A 24344-nucleotide genomic window follows, 5' to 3' on the forward strand; every position below is an offset into this window, starting at 1 on the left:
CTCCAGATCACTTCACTCCACCGTCAACAGAGATTGCAGCTCACGCTGAGATCTGCAGGGGGCCAGTTCTTTCCCCCTCACCTTCAGGCCCTGAGCCTGTTGGTCGAGGCACATGGAATTTCCACACCCCTCACAGGTTGTGCAACTACTGTACAGATGCATTTTAAGTTTAATTATTGTTATCATTACTTTGTGCAGAGTGAACACTTGTTGATTTATTATGTTTTTCGATGGCCCACCCATCTGAATCACCGATGTTTAGCAATCGTCATGGGAGAGAAAGGGCCAGGTGACCAGGCTGAAAGCAACCATTCCTGGGTAACCGTCTGGAGAAGACTGCTTTGGAAGAAGCCAGGAACCTGCTGGAATTTGAACCCACATGTAAGAGATCTCCATTCCCTGATAGATTTGTTCTAACCTGGTTTGCCTGCCTCTCTGTGGAATACCTCTCTCCCCTTTCTGCCTTTTGAAATCATTTCTCCTGGCCTGATTTTGCTGCCTCTGCACCAGTGAGTAAGCAAACCCTCCGGTCACCTGCTTGCTGTGTGTCTTTGGGCAGGATACTTCCCCACTCTGAGGCTTTTTTTTCTCATTTGAAACATGGGAATGAGATGCTGTGAGCCTTACACACAGGGCACTGATGGAGGCTGCCACAAGGTGCTGAGTGAGGGGTGGGCATTCTGAGACACCCCTTCGTCGACCTTCCTTACGTCAGCGGCCATGTCTCATCTGTAGGGTTTCACTCCAGCTGGGTCACTCCAAGGAACCACATACTTCCTTGTTTGGGTGGGTCACAGTATGACTCACCTTGACCAGCAGCTCACCCTTGAGTCACCAGGAAGCCTGGGATGGATGTGACATCATCGGTAAACACAGCCAGTCATGGATATGGGGGCAGCTCTGTTTGTCTTGGAGATAAACGCCACCACTCTGGCTGGTGCTCAGTGGAGGAGATGAAGGACGGCAGGCCCTGGGCATTAACTTGGTGTGATGACGTGTCTGTGGAGGGACCCCAGCATCTCAGGGTGGGAGACATCCTCAGGGGTCACCCTGTCACTTTGCTACAGGAATCGAGAAGGGGGAAGCTGTGTCCTCAGCTGTGCAGGGAAAGGGTGCCCAGAGGCAGCCGTTCCTGTTGCCTGGTTTGCTGCTCTGAAGCTGAGCTCTAGTCTCCCCTGGGGTTGCTGTTATTTAAAGTCCAGGCAGAGAATCCCCTAATGCCCTGCTCCTGTCCTTATGTGTCTCAGCTCGACTATGGTGGCTCCCTTGAGGGCAGGGTGGGCTCCGAGCTCAGTGCCTGTGTCCACCACGGCAGAGAACGTATGGAGACCAATCTTCTTCCCTGGGTAAACGGAATACCCATTGGGACTGGAGTTGGCCATTTTCTTCAGGGCCATATCATTCTTGGTGATGACATGCTTCTGGACCCCAGGCTCTGGCCCAGCCCGGCCCCTGGCTGATGTGGCAGGTGTCCCTGGCTCCCTGCAGGGCTCTCCCGGGGCCAGGCTGGTGAGGCATAGGGCCTGTAACATGCCCCATGAACCCTACTGGAGTCTGAGGCGGATGGAAAGGTCAGGAAAATGAGCCCATCTTTCTTTGAGGATTTGCTATTTTGTTCATCATAGTTTTTTTTTTTTTTTTGCAGTAATTTTGATTTTCTAAAATGCCGCATTAAGATATCTTGCTCACCGAGTCAATTCTGTGCTGAGTCAACTGTCACCCTCACCTCACCTGTCTAGTCCTGTTCTTCCTGAATGCCCTCTTGTTGCTGTCCGTGAATCAGAGAGGTGTGGATGGACAGAAGGAGATGATCACCCTGGGCCGCCCAGCCCTGGAGTTCCAGCTTGCCCTGCAGGGAAGGTGAAAAGGACGGTCTTGCTCTGGGGCTTGCATAGACTTGGAGCCTCTTAAACCTTCCTGAGCACCAGCTGCCTCCCAGGGTCCAGGAGTGCCTGGTGTGTGCCCGCTGCCCTGACTGCCCGCTCTGTCCACTAGATGGCGCGCTGGTTGCACGGGTGAGCACGGGGCCCCCTCCACCCCTGCCCCGCCACCCCAGCTTTTGTGAATTGCTGGCCAGTTTGGAGAACACCTGTCCAGTTGATCCCCACCGCAGGCCCAAAGCGTAGACGAGACTGAGGCACGGAGAGGCGAGCTGAGGTGACACACCTGATGCCTTTAACATATTAACATTGGCTGTGGGGTCTGGCATTGTACCTGCCATAGCCAAACTCCCCTTCCTCCTGGATCACTTTTTCTTGGTCTGTTTTAGAGGCACCTGTGCCAACCTGGTGAGAGCCATTGGACCCCTCCTTGGAAAAAGTTTGAAAATAATTTCCTGGGCTTCCAGAACAGCCCAGGAATAGATGAAGCACCTCTTTCCTGCACGTTTGCAGTATATGCGTTTGATTTGGGGTTTAGAGTTAACTCCTAACATTCTGTTTCAGATACGAATTTAACCATGCAATCCATCCAGTCCTTGAAGAAATATTTATTGAGCACCTACTATGTGCAAACCACTAGAGATACTTGCCTTTGTGGAGCTCATGTTCTGGGGAGTTGGGGGTGGCAAATGATAAAAACAGGCAAAATTACAGTAGTTAGTAATGCTCTAAATAGTCTCAGTTCTCCCTTTTCTGGGCGCATGGTAGGATTTTACTCCCTGGTCTTGTGACTGCGTGAAACCATGTGGCCAGTTCTGCCCAATGAATTGAGAAATGATGTTACCTCCAGGCCAAAGCATTTAATTGCTGATGAGAGACCCTCTAGAGCCTTCCCTCTGCCCCTGGACGTGGAAACTAGAAACATTTCAGATGGAGGCTGTGCAGTCAGCCTAGGTCCCTGAGCCTTGTAGCACAAGTGAGAAATCAACATTTGTTTCTTTAAGTCACTGAGATTTTGAGGGTGTTTGTTATTGCAACAACAAAAGAAATCTTAAATAATTATTCAAAAGTAATTTGGGGGCTTCCCTGGTGGCGCAGTGGTTGAGAGTCCGCCTGCCGATGCAGGGGACACAGGTTCGTGCCCCGGTCCGGGAAGATCCCACATGCCGCGGAGCAGCTGGGCCCGTGAGCCATGGCCGCTGAGCCTGCGTGTCTGGAGCCTGTGCTCCGCAACGGGAGAGGCCACAACAGTGAGAGGCCCGTGTACCACAAAAAAAAAAAAAAAAAGTAATTTGGCTAACTTCTCTTCATTTATTTTATATTTATTAATATGTTACTTCTATGATGACAATAAAAATGATATTCTTAGGAAAAATAAATAAAATGTCTACTAGACCCCAAGTGGAGATGTGTGGGAGACACTGGATGATTGAGTCTGGAGTTAGGAGAATATAAATTTGGGAGTCATTGACGGAAAGATGGTATCAATAGTTTAACGTCTCAAAACACTTTGGCTGGTTATAAAGAGAAACTTTGAAGTGCAGCATTATAGCCAGGGCCGATTCTAAGGGCTTAGATGAGGATTAGGGAAGACGATGTGGTGAGCTTACTGTCACCTTTGATGGTGTCAGGGAGGTTATTCTGTTCTCTTTGCTTTAGGAATGTCAAGGTCATGGTCCATTGCATCATGCAATGCTCCTCCATCCTAATAAATTTCATCTTTTGCTAAATCCTGGGAGAAGTTCTGCTTTCCCTGAGTAACTGACATGCTTCCTCTTTCCCCAAAATGAAAATCATGAAAAGATTGTGTGTCTCTTTTCTCTTCAGTTGCCAGGGAGCTCAAAGCCAAATTTGAAACTCAACTTTACTACATTAACCACTTGCACCTGTAAAGCCTGCATATTTGTGTTTTTACTTTCCCTCCCCCTGACTTCTTACTTTAAATTCCCAGTCTTAATTTTTAAAATTTTTATTTTATCATGTGTTCTTGCTAGAGTCATCTCAAGTCTATATGGAATGAGGTGGAGTGTAAAATAAAGAAAGGAATGTAACTGAATAGAGTTGCAACTCATTTATAAGTGAAAAAGATATTGAAAATTTGTCTCTAAGATAATTTCCTACAGGCAGTCTTATATTCCAGCTGAATTTCATTATAAAATTGAAAATGTGTTCCTCAAGGAAAAAGAATCCTAGTTCTGAAATGTTATAAAAATCACACTTTTAGATTGCAGCAAATATGTAAATTCACATATCTTAAAGAAAGCAAGTTATGGTAAGATACTGAGAATAATATGCAAAATAAGTCATAGAATACAAATGCCAAAGAACTAGAGTTGTTTTGATGTTTTAGGACAAGGATTTAAAGCTTGTGGGAAAAAGAATGTGAGTGTTGCTAACAGGACATGCTGCTCTGTGAGACTCCACAGCCCACCTTTTTCCCGGAATTACTGAAGCAGGTTTCTCAGGGCTTAGTCAGCCTTGACTTTGCCACACACCTATAAGCACCTGATTTATTAGTCTGTCAATATCGGCTCTTCAAATCATTCATTTTTTAAACTTATTTAAAGAGGAACTGGTCTAAGTAATATACAGTAGGTGTGAATTCATGGATTTGCTGTTTTCTTAATGCACATTAAAATCAATGCATAGCTCTTAAACGAAAAAATGATATAGTGCGTTCCCCTAAAAGCACCTCTTTCATCACATGCCCCCCCTGCAGCACGTGAGGGGTTCTGCTCCCAGCCTTTGGAAGTTGCCAGTGGGTCTTGAAAACAACTAGATAAACTAGGCTGAAGGGAGGAGGGGCCCTGGCATCAGCTGAGATACATGTGTAACTGATTCAGCAGAGGCGGGAGGCTCCCCCCCGTTAAAGGGAAAATGAGGTGAAGTGCGGATATTCTTGCAGAACACACATGACAGAGTCCTGCAGAGTGAATGCTGAATAGAACCCTTGAGAAAGATCTTAAGAAAGCCAGCTGGGATGAGGACACCGCACTGCAATATGGTCACCACCCGCATCTAGTCCCCCTCCGGCTCTTGCCTGTTGCGATGCTCACCCATTTGGGCCAGCTGTACAAATACATCATTAGTTTCCAATAGTAAATCTTACTCTTGGCTTTTAGAACTGTGGTTCTCCAATGCCGTCCCTGGACCAGCAACAGCATCACCTGGGCACTTGTGAGAGATGCAGACTCTTGGGCCCCACCCTAGCCCTGCAGGGATTCCGATGGATGCTGACGTTTGAGGACCACTGTTGTACAGTCAACAGAAGGCCATTGGCAAGGAGACCTGGGTTCAATGTCCAGGTCTGTAGCCAACAAGCTGTGACCTAACGTCAAATCACTCACAGACTCAGTTTCCTCAACCCATAATGTGAGAAAACGCCTGGTTCTGAGCAGAGGTTCCCAGTCCAGAGGTCTATTAGAATTACCTGGCATCTTCTCAGATACGATGCTGCTACACCAGCTGCTGCAATACAGTCAGCCCTCCATATCCACGGCTTCCACATCTGTATTCAACCAACCTTGGAGATACATAGTATTTCCAACTATTTACATAGCATTTACATCGTATTTACAACTATTTACATAACATTTACATTGTATTACGTATTGTAAGTAATCTAGAGATGACTTAAAGTATACTGGAGGAAGGGCAGTAGGTTTTATGCAAATACTACACCATTTCATATAAGGAACTTGAACATGCTTGGATTTTGGAATCCTCTGGGGTCCTAGAATCCCTCTTGGATACTGAGGGATGACTGTACTTTATGATTCTGTTTATATTAAGGTCTGAAACAGGCAAAAACAAATCTGTAATGGGAACAATCAGAGCAGTGGCTGTCTAGGGAGACGGGAGGGGTGATTGGGAAGGGGCAGGAGGGAACTTTCTGGGCTGATGCTGCTATTCTGTCTCGATGGGAATATGGGTTACACAGGTGTATGCAGTTGTCAAGAATGTATTGAATGGTACGCTGAAGATTTGTGCATTTTATTGCATGCATATTTTACCTCAAAAGAAAAACAAAAGGGCTGTAAACAAATATTGGACTCTAGTTAATAGCTTATGTGCCAAAGTGTTTAGGGATGAAATGCACTGACATCCCAATTCATTTTGAAATACATCAAATTATTAGACGGCTTGTTGACTGGACAGAGAAATGGCTAGTTGGATAGATATGTGATAAAGTAAGTATAATATTCAATAAGATGTTAGTTGCAGAATCCAGGTGGTGGGTATACGAGTAATCACTGCAAAGTTCTTTCAATTTTTCTTTAAGTTTGAAAACTTTTTCATAAAATGTTGGAGGGGAAAATTCTGATGCTGGTATTCCACACTCACGTCTATTAGCTCAGGATCCTTCCTACCATTGGAAGGAAGGAAACTTCTACCGTTGGAGGGAGGTACATTTCTTTCTACAAGGTAGCAGTTTTTAAGCCATTCGTGCAGACATTCTGGGGAGAGGTGACACATGGGGAGACTGTTGGTTTTTACTCCTGACAATGAATTTGTTGGGCTGGAATCTTCCAACAGGTAACGATAATGGGAAAGGCATAGGTGGTGCACCTGAGCTTCATTGCTGTTAGAGCCACCCCGCCCCTCAGCTGCAGGCATTTGGGGCCCCGGCTGCCACCTGTTCTCTGGGTGCAAGATTAGGGCTCCCCCCTGCAGAGCTTCTACTTGCCTCCGCCACCAAGGGGAGCTGTCACTGCAGCAGTTGCCTGAAGTGCCCACAATATTCAAACCCAGAGCTTGGAACGATTCTGATTCTGTGCCCCCTGAGGGGATTACAGGGCTCTTCCCATCACGCCTCGCTTCCCCTGTTAATCCATAACCCCGAAAAGGACCAAGCCTCCGAGCCATGGACCGTCTTTCCAGACCTGCATGTTCTCTGACTCAACGCACCTCCCCACCCCCATGCTTCCTCAAACTTGACTGATGGCACCGTGAGATCCATGGCCAGCAAACTCCCTTCTGGGTGTGTTCTCCTGGCTCTTACCTGGCTCGCCGCCTCGCCTGGTGCCCACTCATGGGTGCTCTTCTCTTACACCCCACGCACTGCAGAATCCTGCAGGGGTCAGTATCCTCCGTGCTCCCGTGACATCTCCTTCTCGTTCAACACCCAGCCATATCACCTGCTGTCCGTCTGCTGGTCATCTCATTCGCTGGGGACATGGTTCCTGGCTTACTGTTTCCTCCATCCTCCTGTCTTATTCTCGGACCCATGTGGATGGACCATCCTACCCCCTGGTCTCTCGCTACCTTGATTCCCTCACCTCCAGTGATCTTTCCAACACTCCGATCCAGCCACCCCTTCCTGTGGTCACACCCGGGCCCCTGACTTTATCTGGAAAAGAGATCCAAGCATCTCTCCTGCCCCCCACTCGCTCTAACACTCCCGCCAGCCTCATCCGGAGCTCCCACCATCTCACAGAATGACTCCCTCCCTTACTCATCACCCCTCGTTTAATCACCTCCCTTGTCTCTCTCCTGCCGTCATCCCCCACTGAGCACACCCCAGCGTGGTTGACACACACACTGGCTGGCTCTTCTCCATCTTCTCCCAGCATCCCTGTGCTGCCCGGCAATCCCACTACTTTCCCCGTAGGTTGTTCTCCTACTCTCTGCAATGAGGACTTCGTACCTCCTCTTCTCTCCTCGGCTGCCCAAGCTCCTACCCAACCCCCTTCTGCTTAGCGGACGCCCCCATCTCTAACTTCATCCAGGAACGACAAGCCAGCAGAGTGAGCTCTCTCCTTCCTGCCACCGTCTGCCCGCCGCTTTCAATTCCCACTTCACAGCGGAAGAATCGTGCCTTCTCCTCCGTGAAGCCAGCTGCCCCCCTAGATCCGGTGCCCATCCCTTCTTGCTGCTCAGGCTTGTCACTCTTACCAGATCCCTGTTTCCTAGTCAACTGGAAACTTTCACTAGGGGGCGGAGAACTGGCTCTATAGTTGGGGACCCAAATGTCACTGAATTTTTCTAATTGCCACCTGGCTAAGGACAGGCCTGGGGGGGCGTCTGGTCTTGGTACAAGTCTTTCAGGTGACCCTGGTCTTTGGTCCACACATGTCCCTCTCGGGGTGGCTTCTGGGAATTAATGAGCTCTGACACAGAACAGCATCTCAAAGCTCTTCCAGACCTGCATGTCCTCATCCAATCCCCCCACCCTCACCCCGCCCGGTCCAGGCATTCTCACCCCCGGCAGGTGAGGAAAAGGACACCTCTGTGTCCACGGAGGACATACCTGAGATAGCACAGCCAGAGCTCCCAGCACTCAGAAGATGCTTGCTACCCCAGGATGGTCGTGCAGGGGTGTGTAGAGGGCATGTCAGAGGATGCTCCTCCACTATCACTGAGCCCGGGGAGGTGAAGGCGCTCTGGGTGTCCTCGCTCAGGGAGGGGTCAGGCAAGGCGGTCAGAAACCCAGCAAAATATTGCGCAGCAGCCAGGGTAACGGGTTAGATGAACGCAAAGCAGCATTTTTAAAGCCGAGAGCTGCCTGGAAACGGAAGGACGATGAGGCCCACAGTGCTTGCATTTGTGGCCATTAAAATACCTGCACAAAAAACAACACAGGTGTTTCAGAGCACACATGAAAACAAGTGTACACGTGGAGCCCATCGGAATGGTTATCTGTGGAAGGGGGAGGTGGGGTAACAGACAGAGACAGGAGTGGGGTCTTGCATGGGGTCCTGCTGCCGTGGGCCATGGGCTGGACTGAGAGTGGGGTGCACTCGGTGTTCTCAGCTGAATTCCCCCCATCTAACGCAGCAAGGTGACCTCACCTGTGACTCTTACTCCAGTCTCCCCTGTGAAGTGTGGGTACAGCTCACAGACCCACACTTTCCTGGGCCTCACAGCCCCTCAGAAACAAGCTTCTGTTGGTAAAAGCCAAGAGGCCACTCCTTGCTGGGAACATAACTGAGGTCCCAACCATTAAAAAGCAAAAAGGTTCCAGTACCCACCACCTGCTGGTGCGTTTCCCTATTTCCAGTGACACTCAGCGCCCAGGTCTGGGCCTCAAACTCCTGGGGTCTGGTCGGCCCAGTCTTGGGGAGCCACGAGGGTTTGTGTGTTCAGTGGGGGTGGGTACTCCGCCGGGGGAAAGGTATCGGCACGCCTACCTGAGACGACGGGGCCCAAGGGGCTGGTCTCAGAGCCGGGGGTCCTGAAGTTAGTGAGCTGGGCCTGGAGGGGGCGTCCGGATCCCTGTTGTCTGCAGACCTGTGGTCTCACACCAACGAGCTTCCCGGGAACAGCGTCTGATTCCAAGCTACCAAGGTGAGTGAGGAGTTGGGAAGAGTCGCACGTGGTCAGGGGGCTCTTGGGGGCCCGGAAGGGCCGCGCCACTGCCCATGCCCTGCCGATGGTGGCAGGAGGGGATGGAGCTCCAGAGGAGGAGCGAGGGGCAGCTGAGGGGCCATTGCCGCGCTGTGGTAGAGAGACCCTCACTTAAGCTAGACCTGTCTCCTCAGACCCTCACGAGGAAAGTGGAGGTTTGCTCTACTTTTATGTAGAAATCCATCCAGATTGGACATTCTCATGAGAATGTCACTTAAACAGAACAGACATCAGTTTGCAGGTGAGAACTTCCGTGTTCATAGCCCTGGGACACACCCCCGACTTTTTCATGGAGGAAATCAGGAATTTGGAAAATCGCTGTCATTTTTTGTGCAAAGGAAACTCAAATGTTTCCCTCTATAGAAACTTGTAGTTAGAAAAGAAGGCAAGTTGCCAAGGGGGGGGGGTTGCGGGGGGGAGGGAAGGACTGGGAGGTTGGGATGAGCAGATGCAAACTATTATGTAGAGAACGGATAAACAACAAGGGCCTACTGTAGAGCACAGGGAACTATCCTGTGACAAACCATAATGGAAAAGAATATAAGAAAAAGAATGTATATATATGTATAACTGAATCTCTGCTGTACAGAAGAAATTAATATAACATTGTAAATCAACTATACTTCAATAAAATGAAAAAAAAAACAAGGCAGAAGTCTGATCTCCTATTTCTTGCAGGTGAATTAATCGCTTCTCATCTTGTAATATTTACAGGATAGGGATGATGAGCTGAGGGGAAGGAGAGAAAAGAACCTCTTAAAAAAGAGGAATTTTTAGGCGCAAAAAGGAAACTGTATTAATCAAGGTTCTCCAGAGAACGGAACCTATATATATATATATCTATCTATCTCCTGTGATCCAGCGAAGTTGATACATATAATTAACCACCACGGAAATCATACCTGTTAAGGAAGACAAGATGCTCCTTAAAAAGGAGGAGAGGGCTTCCCTGGTGGCTCAGTGGTTGAGAATCCGCCTGCCAAGGCAGGCGACACGGGTTCGAGCCCTGGTCCGGGAAGATCCCACATGCCACGGAGCAACTAAGCCCGTGCGCCGCAGCTACTGAGCCTGCGCTCTACAGCCCGTGAGCCACAACTACTGAGCCCATGTGCCACAACTACTGAAGCCCGTGTGCCTAGAGCCCGTGCTCCACAACAAGAGAAGCCACCACAATGAGAAGCTTGTGCACTGCAATGAAGAGTAGCCCGCGCTCGCCATAACTAGAGAAAGCCCGTGTGCAGCAATGAAGACCCAATGCAGCCAAAAACAAACAAACAAATAAATAAATTTATTAAAAAAGAAAAGGAGGAGACACAGATGATGAGGTTGGGTAGGAGCCTTGAGTGGCTGTATAGGAGGACTTCTGGGTGTAGACCAAGTGGGTCCTTCTAGAACCTTCTAGGAACTGTTCCTCTCATGTTATGGTCTAGCATGCCTTAGCATTGGAAAGCACAATTCCTGCTTTGCTGGGATTCCAATAGAATGGGGAAGCAGGAATGGCTGGTTTTCTTTAAGCTGAAATTTAAGATGTTTCCCAGGGTTCATTTACAAAGCAGTTCATTTAATAATAATAACTTTTAGCCACCAACGATATTATTGTTTTTCCAAAAGAAAAGAAACGTTTCTAATGGGCTGACCATGAGTTGCCAGCCTTGTGTTGGCTCATGGTGGAATAATCAGGCCAGGCCAAGCTGGGGGGCACCCACATTTTTGGGTTCTTCCTCCCATACAAGGTCCAATGCTGCCTAGACTGACCCCATGGAAGAAACTGCTTCTGAGGTTGGGGCAAAGCTCTCTCCCACTTCCCCCTTCTTCCTGTGGTCCCACATCTCACAGGTGCCACAGCAGGACCCGGCCATCCTCTCTGGGCCCAATGACCCAAGTGGTGGGCTGCTTTGCAGACAGCGCTGGTGTGGGAGAGATGGCCAAGTGTCCACTAAGTCTTGCTCTCCATCTTAGAGTTTAGAGTTGGGCTGGTGCCCCACCAAATCCGTATGTTGAAACCCTAATCCCAAGGTGATGGTATCAGGAGGTAGGGCCTTTGGGAGATGATTAGGCCATGAGGGTGGAGCCCTGATGAATGAGATTAGTGCCCTTATAAAAGAGACCCCAGGGAGCTCCCCTGCACCTTCTGCCACATGAGGATACCGAGGAAAGATGTCACCTGTGAACCAGGAAGTGGGTGCTCACCAGACACAGAATCTGCTGATGCCTTGGTCCTTGACTTGCAGCCTCCAGAACCATGAGAAATAAACGTCTGTTGTTTACATGCCACCTGGTCTACGGTATTTCTGTTACGGCAGCCTGAACTGACTGAGAGGTGGGAAGGGGAGGCCCAGCCTGTCTCTGTTTTCCAGCAGCACCCATCGCTTCTCATGTTTTGGTGGGCTCATACATGGCAGGCTGTGTTTTCCCAAAAATGACATTGACACTGTTTCTGGTCTCATCTGTACTTGCAGCTCTCCCCTTGAGAGGTGGACCAGGGGTGGGTCTTTGTGACAGCCTCAACCAATAGAGTAAGCAGATGTGATCTGTGGGACTTCCAAGCCAGGACTCAGAAGGTGATGCAGCTTCCGCCTGGCTCTCTTTTGTGACATGTGTCGTTTGGAGCCTGAGCCACTTTGCATGAGTTTGGCTGCCCTGGAGCTGCCATGCTGGAGAGACCACGGGGAGGTAAATGTGCACGAGGCCCCCGGTTGAGTCTTCCCGGCCCCCCTCCCCCCATGTGAGAGACCCTGAGCAAGAGCCACCCAGCTGAGCCCAGATCATCCCACATTTGTGAACCAAAAAATGTTTGGTCATTGTTTCAAGCCACTGCTTCAGTGTGGTTCATTACACAAAAACAGATCAGTGGAATACCATGTGGCCATATTCACCAATAGCATGTGAAGCAAAGTGAAGCGGGTTGTTTCCAGATCAAGGTGGTTATGAAGTAGGGAGATCATATATCTGAGTTTGCCCTTACTGAGTTTATTGTCTTGGTATAATTCTTAATAACATCCCCTTTCACTCTCAAAAGTGTCCTGGTTTGGGAGATATGTTATATAGTCACCCTTTAAGAACCAGATGTGTCTTATAACTCTCTTTCCTTCCCTTGGGTTGGTGCAGACAAGCATAGTAACCTTGGAGGAGCCACAAGATGGAAGGGACCTGGGTAACTGAGTCACTGCATAGAGGATGATTCCAGATCCCAACTCAGGACTCTAAATGAACAAGAAATAAACTTCCAAAGTGAGTGACTGTTTTTGAGCCCTGACGCAGTTTATTTGTTATAGCAGCTAGCAAGACCCTTAAATTGGTTATGAGCAAAATTAGAAATCTCCGTCTTGGCTTACAAAGCGAGAGTACAAGGTGTCAGTGTCAGGAATCTGAGCCTGTTCGTTTCACACCTTCAAACCCCTAAATTGTGTGGCTCCATAGCCAAGGTTGTGCGATTTTTGTGCACAAATAAATATATGTATATCTTCTAACGATTCATCACAAGCAAGAACAGTGTTTCCGTCAGTTTACTTCCCAGTTCTGTCTTTACCAGATCAGATGTGCTTGTGACTGTGGATTCTTCAGGTTGTAAAAGGAAGAAAAAATCATCTGTGTTCAAGATGACTGTGGGCTTTGGGAGTCAGGTGGGCTTCGTGTAAATTAGTGTGAAGGTGTTCGCTAGCTGTGCTGCCAGGAAAACATCACTTAATCTGTGTCCCAGGTTCCCTGAAATGACGATACTAATATTGACTTTCCTCTCCTTTTTTCTCCTCTTCCCCTTCCTTCTTTCTCCCCTTCGTAACATCTTGACAAGTTCATCCATGCACACATATGAAATAAGAGGTCCCAAAGTGCATATGGTGAATGGTACGTCTGCCTGGGTGACTTTCAGTCTTCACCTTGAACTTGGGGAGTAAAGTGGTGCTACAGAGAGATGATGGGTCAGGACCCACGTCCTGGTGCAGCAGATACTCTTGGCGCCTGTCCCACCCCCTGTCCCCACGTCCACCTCTGATGTCATCTGCAGCTCAATGGAAAGCTGGTGAGCTCAGGCCATGTGCAGGGGTGTCCCTGCCACCAGCAAGCCCCAGGGACAGCCTTCACCAGTGGAAGCAGGAGCTGGTGCACAGATGCCCCGGTCCGTGGTCTTGGAGGGACGAGTCTGAGTCACAGTCTCCTGGGTGCTCATGTGTCCTGGGTGGATTGAGAGCCAGTGGCCTTCAGGGGAGGCAGCTCAATCACCGCTGATGAGCTTTTCCTTCTTCTCGCCTTACTAGATTCCTAGGGCTGCCACAACAAAGTGCCACAAACTGGGTGGCTTAAAGCAGCTGAAGTGTATTGGCTCACAGTTCTGGGACTAGGACTGCAGAGTCAAGGTGTTAGGGTCATGCTCCCCCTGAAAGCTGTAGGGGGTTCCTCCCTTTGGCGTCCCTGGGCTTGTGGCTGCATCACTCCAGGCTCTGCCTTTGTCATCACATGCTTTCCCTGTGTGTCTCTGTCTTCTTATAAGGACACCAGTCATCTTGGATTAGCAGTCCACCCTTCTCCAGTATCACCTCATCTCAACAAACTGCAACAACCCTATATCCAAATAAGGTTACGACCTGAGCCTCTGGGGGTCAGGACCTCCCATCTCTTTTGGAGGGATCTGTTTCATTCTCTTTGCTCCCTCCTTCCTCTTTCCCAGGATCACCTCCAGTACAACTACCTGACCCAGTCCTTGTCACAGGCTCCGCTTTTGGGGGAACCCAAACCCAAATACCTGGGGCCCGTCTCCCAGCTTCACGGTTCCCCAGCTCCACGTCCTGACTTACTGTGTTGTGAGGTGTGTTAGTCTCTCCGTGCCCTGTCACGCTGGAGGTTTGTCACTCAGATCTCCGTGTGCTGCAGATCCGGGGACTCTGCGGGGCGGCAAGCTGAGCGCTGATTCTGGGACTCCCGCTCCTTCCAATTCTAGATGATGCCGTCTTGAAACACGGCCTTCACAGCGAACGATGGAGGGGAAGAGAGAGGGTGGGAGGTTGACAGAGGCTTATATTCGGGTGTGGAAGCAGCATGCATGAGTCCTATGCATATTCTGTGTCCTAGAACCAGTCCACCGGGAAATGTCATCTGTGTGCCCAGGAGGAGAAGGTGGGCTGAGGGAGTATCTGGTCTGTTTTTGCCAGACTCGCCCTCTGAAATTGCAGTTTCCTTGTCTATAAAATGGGATTCACTTTTGCCCTGTATCCTTGAGTCTCAGCTCTGAGTTAGGAGAGCTGCTCATGACAGCCTGGCGGCACACAGTAGGGACAGACAAGTGAGACTCTGGTTTGTATTGCGGCCAGGTGGGGCAGCCGTTTGATTGTCACATCAGCTGCTCGTCCCTACGGGGCCATCCCTAAGGAAGGATTACAAGTCCCAACCCACTGACATCAGGCTTGGCCATGGGATGAAATGTGGGTGGAGCTCCTGGGGGTCAGGAAGGATCTGTTTCATTCTCTTTGCTCCCTCATCCGTCTTTCCCAGGATACCCTCCCATTTTCTTGTCCTACATTACCCCTTCCCTCTGCTGAAAACCCAGAATGTGCCAGTAGAAGTGGCCCCTTTAGCCTTGGTCCTAGAATAAAGAGGACAGAGAGAAAAACCACAGTGGACCTGCAGCTAACAATGAAGATGATGAGAAACCAGCCTCTCTCCCTGTCTCCCTCCCTCTCTCTCTAGTTTTTCTTTCTTCCTTCTTCCCTCCCTCCCTTCCTTCTTTTCTCCCTCTCTTTTTCTTTGCCACTGAAATTTTGGGGGCTGTTTGTTACAGCAGCATAACCTAACTTTTCCTGACTGATACATCATCAATGCCCTCATCTGGCCTTGTCAATGTCCTCCTCCCTGACATGGTCCCTGAGTAAGGAAGTGTCTCTTGACTTGGGTCCCAAATCCTTTGTGATCCAAGCTGGATCCTATGGAGCCCCCTCTTTCCTAAGGTCCAGGAATTTGGGACAAAAGACCAATTATTCATATCTGTCAGCCCCAGAAGATGCAATCAGAGAGAGGCAGAGAACAAGACAGACCATATCGGCCCCCAGACCCTAAGACCCATCTGGTCTGGACTGAGCACCTCGCTGCCTCATGAGAGAAGAGGGTGGGGGTGGCCAGCCCAGCCCTCTGTTACATCCGCATGGGAGGAGGAGGAGGGGGCCAGGGAGGAGGGTTGGCTGGGCCTGAGTCTCATCACTCCCTAGGTTCACCAGGATCACAAGTCAAAGGAGAGAGGTAAGTCCTAGGGACGTGTGAGTCCTTAGATAACAGTGACCTTCCCACTAGCGAACGGGCTCCAAAGTGGCCCTGGACCCAGACCCGCCCATCGAGGCTACCCCCACTCCCTCGCTCACAGAGGGGGGCTGGGGTCATGTCAGGAAAGCTTCCCGAGTGAGTTTTCACCCTAGAAGACACGTGAAAGCCAGGTGAAAACATGTTTGCAAAACTGCTTTGGGAATAGTGAAGCGTAACGCATATGACGGATGTAATTTTAAGAGAGGTGGAGGAGAACTCTCATTTTAATCCAGGGAAGCTTCCTGAATCAGACCTCTCTTTCCCGGATCCTGATTGCTTGTGGAGGATGCTGATTAGAAGACGTGGGAAATACTTCTTTCAATCTAGAACGGGCAGGTGGATGTTTTGGTAGTAGGTTTTCCTACGGACCAGGCGGGTGGAAAACTATCTAGAAGTGCCTCCGTTAGTGTGGCATCAGCGGCATCAGATGCCTCTGGAGACAGAGGCTGCTCTTGGCTGAGAGCTTGCTTTCAATTCCACCTCTCAGCCACCAGGAAACAGAAGCTCCGAAGACCTTAAAGGAAACCCAGGGGCAGCCATAAACTCTGTTTACAGCCTTCTAGGGCCCGAGAGAACTGCTGAGGAAAAGGAGTTGTCTAAGGAACCAGATAGTTATTCTATTATGTTTTTTTTTTAACCTGAAAATAAAAACTCACCGCTGATCTATGAATCACGAACCGGGCTGACCACAAGGCCTCCAGCCGGAAGGGTCGCTGAGGCCCTGGAGGTGGCCAGCCGGGCCCTCGGGAGCAGTTTCTTCTCCTCTGGGGCTTGGGGTGAAAGCGTAATTTTCCTTTCTCTTCCTCACGTCCAGCCGTGCCCACCTCCAGTTTCTTCCCTGGGCGGCGCTCACATCCTCGTTTCCGATGATGCTTCCCCTCCATTTCTCCCTCTCCTTTTTTTGAAAATTTATTTAATTTATTTATTGTTGGCTGCATTGGGTCTTCGTTGCTGTGCGCAGGCTTTCTCTAGTTGCGGCGAGCGGGGGCTACTCTTTGTTGCGGTGTGCGGGCTTCTCATTGCGGTGGCTTCTCTTGTTGTGGAGCACGGCCTCTAGGCACGTGTAGGCTTCAGTAGTTGTGGCATGTGGGCTCAGTAGTTGTGGTTCACAGGCTCTAGAGCACATGCTAAGTAGTTGTGGCACCCAGGCTTAGTTGTTCTGCAGCATGTGGGATCTTCCCAGACCAGGGCTTGAACCCGTGTACCCTGTATTGGCAGGCAGATTTTTAACCGCTGCGCCACCAGGGAAGCCCTCCCTCTCCTTTTTACAAAATGTATTTCTCACTTCCTTTCTGCTTCCTGGGAGTGATGACCAATACACCAAAGTGCTAATATCATATAAAACATGCCAGAAAGTGCCAGAGCACAGAGAAGAAGACACCCCCTTCTTCAGACACCCCCAGGCGCTGTGGCTGGAGGAAGGTGGACTACGGCCCAGGGCCCAGGCCCTGGATGACCCTTGGGGGCCTGGTTGCTGAAGCAGCTCCAGGACGTGGTGGGCTTGATCAGCTGGAGGCAGGGTCACAGAGCAGGGGTCACAGGGCACTGAGGGGCCGGTGCAGGAACTGCTGGTGAACGCTGGACTCCCGCAGGAGCTCAGGGCCCAGGTGGACAGGTAGCTGGGCACAGGGCGCTTTGGAGAGATGTAGGTGAGAGGGGCGTGGGAACAGAGAGGAGCCTGACACCCTGGGAGGCATCCCATACCTGGGGGGCTAGAAGCTGTTCTAGAACCCTCCACAGTGCTGCTCTTTTCTCCCTCACTCACCCCTGAGCCTTAGTGGGAGCAGTGGGTGAGGTGCAGACACAGGTCCCTCTCCCTCCCTCCTGGTAGGTTACCGGTGAGGGGCTGGTGCTCACTCTTCAGGGGACATCCACCCATCCGGCAGACACTGACTGAAGTCTTCTGTGTCAAGCAGAGGCTTTAAGCTCATCGACTCTGGGTGCCTCCACCACTGACAAGCTGTGTGACCTTCGGCAAGTGACTTAAACTCTCTGTGCCTCGGTTTCCTCATCTGTAAAATATCTTATTCACGAAAGTTAAATGAGGTAACATTTGTAAAGCATTTGGCCGAGTGCCTGGCATACAGTACACATGATATGTGTGTTTGTTCAATAAAAATAAGCTGGGAGACGAGGAATGTTCCTAACTCCATGGAGCCCGCACGTCAGGGGTGGAGACTAACAACAGACGTGAACCAATAAATGACAGAATTGCAGTGTCAAGAGGAAATTAAATCAGCAACAGGATAGAGGGTAGGTAGCAGGCAGGGGAGTGTTATTTTAATCAAGGAAGTTAATGAAGGCCTCCCAGAGGATGTGGTCTCTGCATGGAGACCGAAATGATGACCAGGACCAGCTGTGCAAAGATCAGAGGGGTGCAAGGACTTCCCTGGTGGTCCAGTGGCTAAGACTCCGTGCTCCCAATGCAGGGGGCCCAGGTTCAATCCCTGGTCAGGGAACTAGATCCCACGTGCCGCAACTAAGAGTTCGCATGCTTCAACTAAAGATCCTGCACACCGCAACGAAGATCCTGCACGTCGCAACTAAGACCTGATGCAGCCAAATAAATAAATATTAAAAAAAAAAAAGAAAGATCAGAGGGGTGGATGCCAGGCAGCGGGCACAGCATGCGCAAAGGGCCAGTGCGATGGAGGAAAAGTTAGGCAGGTGTGGCTGGAGTGTGGGGGCCAATGGGAGAAGTTGTGTGTGAAAGAGTTTGGAGAGAAGAAGGTCCCACGGGGGTTGGCGGTCGGGGGAAGGGATTGAGGTTCTTTTCTAATTTCAGTAAGGGACTGTGTTCATTTTCTAGGGCTGTGGCAACAAAGTACCACAAACTTGGTGATTTAAGACAGAAATGTATTTTCTCATAGCTCTGGAGGCCGGAAGTCCAAAATCAGGGTATTGGCCATGGTCCCTGCAAAGAATCTGGGTTGGGGGGAGCCTTCCCTGCCTCTCCCAGCTTCTGGTGGGCCCAGGTGCTCCTTGGCTGTTGCTATATCCCTCCAAAGTCTGTCTCCGTCTACACCTGCTATTCTCTGTGTGTGTGTCCTCTGTGCCCTCTTTTTTTTTTTTTAAAGAAAGAAATAGAAATTTAAAACGTTTTATTGAAGTATAGTTGATTTACGATGTTGTGTTAATTTCTGCTGTACAGCAAAGTGATTCAGTTATACTCTGTACCTTTTTTATATTAGGATACCAGTCATTGGATTTAGAACCTAAATCCAATATGATAGCATCTTGAGATCTTTAACTTAATTACAACTGCAAGGCCCTATTTCCAACTAAGTTAACATTCACAGATACTGGGGCTTAGGACTTGGACACAGTTCAACTCACTCAGAGACCACTGGAAGTTTAAGCAGAGGAGAGCTGTGATCTGCCTTATGATTTAACAGGATCACTCTGGCTGCTGTGTGGAGAAGAGAGAGCGTGAAGATGGGGAGGCAAGTGCGGGCTCTTGCAGGCAGCTGAGCCGGAGATGACGGGTGAGAAAGAGAAAAAGGCATTTTCCTGTTGGACACGAACAATTTCACGGATCACCAACCTCAGACAAAGCCACTCTGTGACCACAATGGGTTAAGACAGCAACAAGACTCTTCTGAAATCACGTCTGAACACAGACAAAACATGGACATCATCCAAACCGCAAAATCAACCAAACATCTCCCATCCTGGCTAACGTGACTCTTTTTTTCTTTTTAAACTTATCACAGTTCTAGCTTTGTCCCGTCCTTCTTACCTTCTATATAAGAATTATTAAGATGCCCAATCATAGCACCATCCCTGATTCCTGATAGCATCTAACCCAGAGTGAAGGCTTGATTCCCTGAACCCTCCCCCAGATCATATGACAGAAGCCCAAGTCCTGTAAGAGGTCCTGACTGAGATGCCCCAGGGTTCCCCATAGTGTGTGTTCACTCTTCCTGCATCAAATTAACAAGCCCAACTTTTTGTCGACAGCCGTGCTCCTGGTGGTCTCTGGTTGAGGGGCAGGGGGGGCTTTGTGGGTGTGGAACCAGTGCCCCGAGCTTGGTGTAATGCTGTGCTGCTGCCATAATGAAATTCTTAATAGTTTTTTTTTTTTAATTAATTAATTTATTTAGTTTTGGCTGCTTTGGGTCTTCGTTGCTGCGTGCAGGCTTTCTCTAGTTGCATCGAGCGGGGGCTACTCTTTGTTTTGGTGCGCGGGCTTCTCACTGTGGTGGCTTCTCTTGTTGCGGAGCACGGGCTCTAGGCGCGCAGGCTTTAGTAGTTGTGGCGCGTGGGCTCAGTAGTTGTGGTGCACGGGCTTAGTCGCTCCATGGCATGTGGGATCTTCCCTGACCAGGGCTTGAGCCCGTGTCCCCTGCATTGGCAGGTGGATTCTTAACCACTGAACTACGAGGGAAGTCCCTCTTAATAGTTTTTGAACACGGGGCTCTGTACGTTCATTTTTCACTGGGCCCTACAAATTCTTTAGCTGGTTCTGCTGAAGAGCGTTGACAGGGGCTAATGCCAGGGTCATTGTGGTCCAGAGAGTGACAAGTGGGTGGATTCAGGACTGTTTTGGCCCCCCACCAAAAAAAGTGAGAAAACGCAAGGAAGAGGGAGAGAAATCCTGAATGTGGGGCTGTGTACACTGTGCTCTTTATCAAAGTGGGAAATAATTGGGTGGTGAGGTCAAGTAGGTTTGGGAGTGGGAACGGGGAGACAAGAGCCTCCACTGGGTGAAAATATACTTCTTATCACACATTAGGAAATAGACATGGGATGTGACATTTTAAAAAATTGGTGACTCACTATTGTACTACTATTTTGCAAGATATTACCACAGGGGACAGGGGCAGGGGAGGAAGAATTGAGGAAGAATTGGGACTTGGGGATCTTTCTTAACTGCATGAGAATCTACAACTATTTCAAAATTAAAAGTTTAATTAAAAAAATTGGTGACCCAGAAAATCAGGACGTGAGTGGAACGCCAGGCAGCTCCGGGCTGGTGTTGCTCATCTGTATTCATCGGTTCTTGAATCTGCAAGGAGTTGGGGGGCAGCTGACACAGGCGGACTCAGCCCAGTGAAGGGCTGTGGTTGGGGTCTGCAGGGACAGTGGCAGCAGCTGTGGCACCTGAGCCTCCTTCCTGGTGTTCTCGAATCAGGGCTGATGGGGTGGAGAGCATCTCATCTCTCCGAGGTCCTGCCAAGCGCTGGGCATGGACTTGACAGAGGAAAGTTCCTTGAAGAAAGTGCCTTGGGCATTCAGCTCCTTTAGCCGTTTCAGGTCACTGCAGTAGGGGGGTCAGGCACGGGGAGCTTTGGGCTTGGGGACCGTGACTGGGAGCAGAGGCCAGAATGACTTCCACTGGTCTCCACTTTCATGCTTCCGTTAGCAAGAACTCGTGTGGCCGGGGGTCAGGTGGGAGCATCTCATCTTGATATTTGCAGATTTATTCGTGGAACTCCCCACACATCTGGATGAGGATGTATGACTTGCCCCCTGGAGGAAATCGTTAAATGAATCGCTAAAGCACAAAACATTCCTGTAGAATTGCTTCCATATTTTATTAGACGCAGGTGAGCATGAATTATTGTGAAGTCAACAGGAGGGTTTGCAAATTCGGTTCTTGCCTTTCCACAAACAACTCTTCTATGTCTAGATTGTTATGGAAAGGCTTTAATGAATGTTGGCTTGTGATGGGACTGTTGAATAACTCACTCACTTATCTATCCATCCAGCCAGCCAGCCAGCCAGCATTTATTGGGCACTCACTGTATGCCAGGTAATGCCAGCTAAGTTGCAGCTCAGGTATCATTCTCACTGACCTGCCTTCAAAAGACGCCATCAGATGTACAAGGTCCTTGTGAGATGAGCCAATTTGGGGCTTTATTGTCGTGGGGGGGACACCATGTTGGGGGAGCGGTCTTCCTTTCATGTATCTCAGGAGGCCACTGGTCACAGAGAAAAAGGCCCATTTCCACATACCCCTCCATCGTTGGAAATGCTACTTACATTAAATTTCTCTTTCTTAGAATCTCCTCATTTGTGTCAAGGTGTGAAATTTCTTGGGGGAAAAATGGACACAGTCATATAAAATTAGCCTTCAAGTTGAATGGATCTTATTAGTTTCTCACACTCCAGGTACTTCTGCCAAACTGATCCTGGCTGGGCACCCACGGGGTCTGGTTTCCACTCAGAATGCTCAGGATGGGGTCGGGAGATCTGGGGATGGGAGAATAAACGTCATTTGTTTCTCCTCTCCTATTTGGCAGTTAAGCATCACAGCATGGCTTGGAGGATCCCTGGAAACCCGAGGGATTGGGGACCCTTTCACCACGCTCCTTCTGCCTCCACAGAGAGGAGGTGGGGGACAGGAGTAGAGTTTACCTCTCAGAGCTGGGGATGGGAGCACGGCCACCAGTGACAGGGTCGGGCTCAGCAGTGGGTGGGGCTCACCCCACTGGGACCCTGGACTTGGAGGGTGCCAGTGGCACTGCAAGCTGACGTTCTGGGGGCGGGGCATGGAATCCGCCCCGAGGAGGGAGACTTCTTGAAGAAGAGCAAGGGGTGGGAAGGGCGCCCAGAGGCATGGTCTCTGCTGCACGGTTGATGTCTGGGGTTCTCACGGCAGCCTGTGGGACGCCTGAGCAAGGGAGTCCCTCCTGCCTCCGATTTGTGGGCAGAGAAATAGCTCAGCAAATCCAATAACATGTCCAAGATTACCCAGTGAGTTCTGGAGGCTGGATTGGAACTTACCATCCTTTCTCTACACCACGGCTTCCCGGACAGGAGCTCTGTGTTGACCCTGCCCCAAGGCAAAACAGTGCTGTAGAAAAACAATTGGGGGTGTCTGTGAGGAGGGCCCTGGGCAGGGAAGGGTGCCCTTCACTGCATCTGTCCTCAGGTGAAGTCAGTTGAGAATGACCCGGGAACGCCTAGAAGCATCACCTCCCCTCTGAAGACTACAGTTCATGATCAGGCCAGGCAGACACACATGCTTTCCTTTTCATTCCAAGTAGTGGGCACCTGGATTGCTTAGAAATTCAGGAAACAGAGTTGGTTAGAAACAGGAATTCAAATGAATTGCCCCTGAAATCCAAAGAGCCCAGGGAACCAGTGGGGGAGGAGGGGCATCTGGTTCTTAGGAATCAAGTGCTCATCAGCAGCCCTTTTGGTTCAAACTTTGAAATTCATACTGAAAAGGGGTGGATCCCTCCTTCCTCGGTCTTTTGTTCTATTCAGGCTTCAGTGGATTGGATGAGGCCCACTCACTTTGGGGAGGACCATCCCACTGATTCAAGTGCTAATCTCATCCAGAAACACCCAGAAAGAATGTTTAATCTGGGCATCCCATAGCCAGTCAAGTTGACACATTAAATTAACCATCACAGCTTGGAAAGTTTCTTCCTTTCTTTCATGAAACTGGAGGCATGGTCTTTGTAGCTCAACTTATTTCCTGGGGGAGGAGGGGAAACATTGAGAGTTACTGGGGCCCAGGTCAGGACTGAATTCTTTTATTTATTATTTACTTATTTGGCTGTGCCGGGTCTTAGTTGCAGCACACAGGATCTTGGTTACAGGATCTAGTTCCCTGACCAGGGATCGAACCCAGGCCCCCTGCAATGGGAACGTGGAGTCTTAACCACTGGACCACCCGGGAAGTCCCAGGGCTGAATTCTTGGAGTGGAGAGAGGAGCCTGGGCAGCTTTGGTGAGGAGGGTTTAAATGCCAAAGACAGGAAAAGGTATATGAAGAAGCATCCATGTGTGATATTCTTCGAGAGTCATAGATGGGATATAGATCAGAATATCTTTTGATAGTTTTTATCTAATGGCATTTCTTGGAAGGTGCTGCCACATGGGGCTGTGGGATTAACTCAGATACATTTAGAGAGTGGCCATCAGAACCTGAGAACTCAGGTGTTGTGTTCAGTGGCACCTCCTATTAAAAGAATCACTCAAGATCTGAGCTCTTGTGTAATAAAGAATGTGACTGGTTCCTGGGAGGGAGCTTCTAAGTCTTTGGAATTCCCTGAGTGATAGGAGTGCCTGTTATACATGGTGGACTCCTAGGCCCACAACTAAGTTTAGGTTATTGAGACGACTCAGGATGGGGGTGGCCACGCCATAGAGACCAACCACGTGGCTAGCAGGCTGGGTCCTTGAGCCAGGTGATGTCAGCCTGCTACGATCTGAATGTTTTTGTCTCCCCCAGATTCACGTGCTGAAATTCTAACCCCCAATCTGATGGTATTTGGAGGTGGGCCCTTTGGGAGGTGATTAGGTCATGAGGGTGGAGCCCTCATGAATGGGACTGTGACCTTATAAAAGAGACCCCAGGGAGCTTCGTAGCCCCTTTGGCTATATGAGGACACAGTGAAAAGATGGCCATCTGTGAACCGGGAAGCAGGCTCTCACCAGACACTGAATCTGCTGGTGACATGATCCCACATTTCCCAGCCTCCAGAACTGTGAGAAATACATGTTTGTTGTTTGTAAGCCACCCAGTCTATGGTGTTATAGACTGCTGTTTACAGCCACCCAGTCTATAACAAAATATAGACTATACAGTTTATATAGAGAGTCTATATTTTGTTACAGTAGCATGAATGGACTAAGAAACAAGCCAAACTTTGGGGGTAGGATAGGGTAGGAGGGGTGGAGATTGAGTTCAGTCACCTGGCCAGTGATTCAACTAGTCCTACCTACAGTGAAACCCCAATAAAATCTCTGGGCCCTGACACTTGGTGGAGCTTCCCGACTGTTGAACACAAGGGTATGCTGGAGGGTGGCACACCCAGACTTCACGAGGAGAAGGAACAGAAGACCCTCCCAGGCCTCGCCATGGGGCCTCTTC

At 49.6% G+C, this 24344-nt stretch overlaps 1 protein-coding gene and 2 long non-coding RNA genes across 8 annotated transcripts in view; all 3 read right to left on the reverse strand.

Moving 5' to 3' along the window:
• Positions 1-7637, reverse strand: part of BAIAP2L1 (BAR/IMD domain containing adaptor protein 2 like 1) — a 107315-nt gene extending 99678 nt beyond the window's left edge. For 2 of the 5 annotated variants that reach the window (XM_060285530.1, XM_060285529.1), the window contains exons 1-2: positions 6883-7637; positions 5311-5403 (exon numbers count right to left, since the gene is read on the reverse strand). In XM_060285530.1, the coding sequence (XP_060141513.1) occupies positions 5311-5388 (78 nt within the window). In that variant the 5' untranslated portion in view covers positions 5389-5403; positions 6883-7637. Of the gene's footprint in view, positions 1-1731; positions 1850-5310; positions 5404-6882 lie in introns of all 5 variants that reach the window. The other 3 variants (XM_060285531.1, XM_060285532.1, XM_060285533.1) reach the window with 3 other exon arrangements.
• Positions 7638-11904: 4267 nt separating this feature from the next.
• Positions 11905-16779, reverse strand: LOC132593484 (uncharacterized). Its single transcript, XR_009559060.1, has 3 exons — positions 16172-16779; positions 14021-14186; positions 11905-13787 (listed from the first exon to the last, which is right to left on the reverse strand). It is a non-coding gene; the product is annotated as an uncharacterized lncRNA (long non-coding RNA).
• A 577-nt stretch (positions 16780-17356) lies between these two features.
• Positions 17357-24344, reverse strand: part of LOC115846804 (uncharacterized) — a 119789-nt gene continuing 112801 nt past the window's right edge. Inside the window, exons 16-18 of one of the 2 annotated variants that reach the window (XR_009559124.1) lie at positions 22245-22522; positions 21501-21710; positions 17357-17538 (exon numbers count right to left, since the gene is read on the reverse strand). This is a non-coding gene — a long non-coding RNA (uncharacterized lncRNA). Of the gene's footprint in view, positions 17539-18634; positions 21711-22244; positions 22523-24344 lie in introns of those variants that run through there. The other variant, XR_009559123.1, reaches the window with a different exon arrangement.

The sequence above is a fragment of the Globicephala melas genome, chromosome 15 (assembly GCF_963455315.2).
Source record: "Globicephala melas chromosome 15, mGloMel1.2, whole genome shotgun sequence".
Taxonomy (NCBI): Eukaryota; Metazoa; Chordata; class Mammalia; order Artiodactyla; family Delphinidae; genus Globicephala; species Globicephala melas.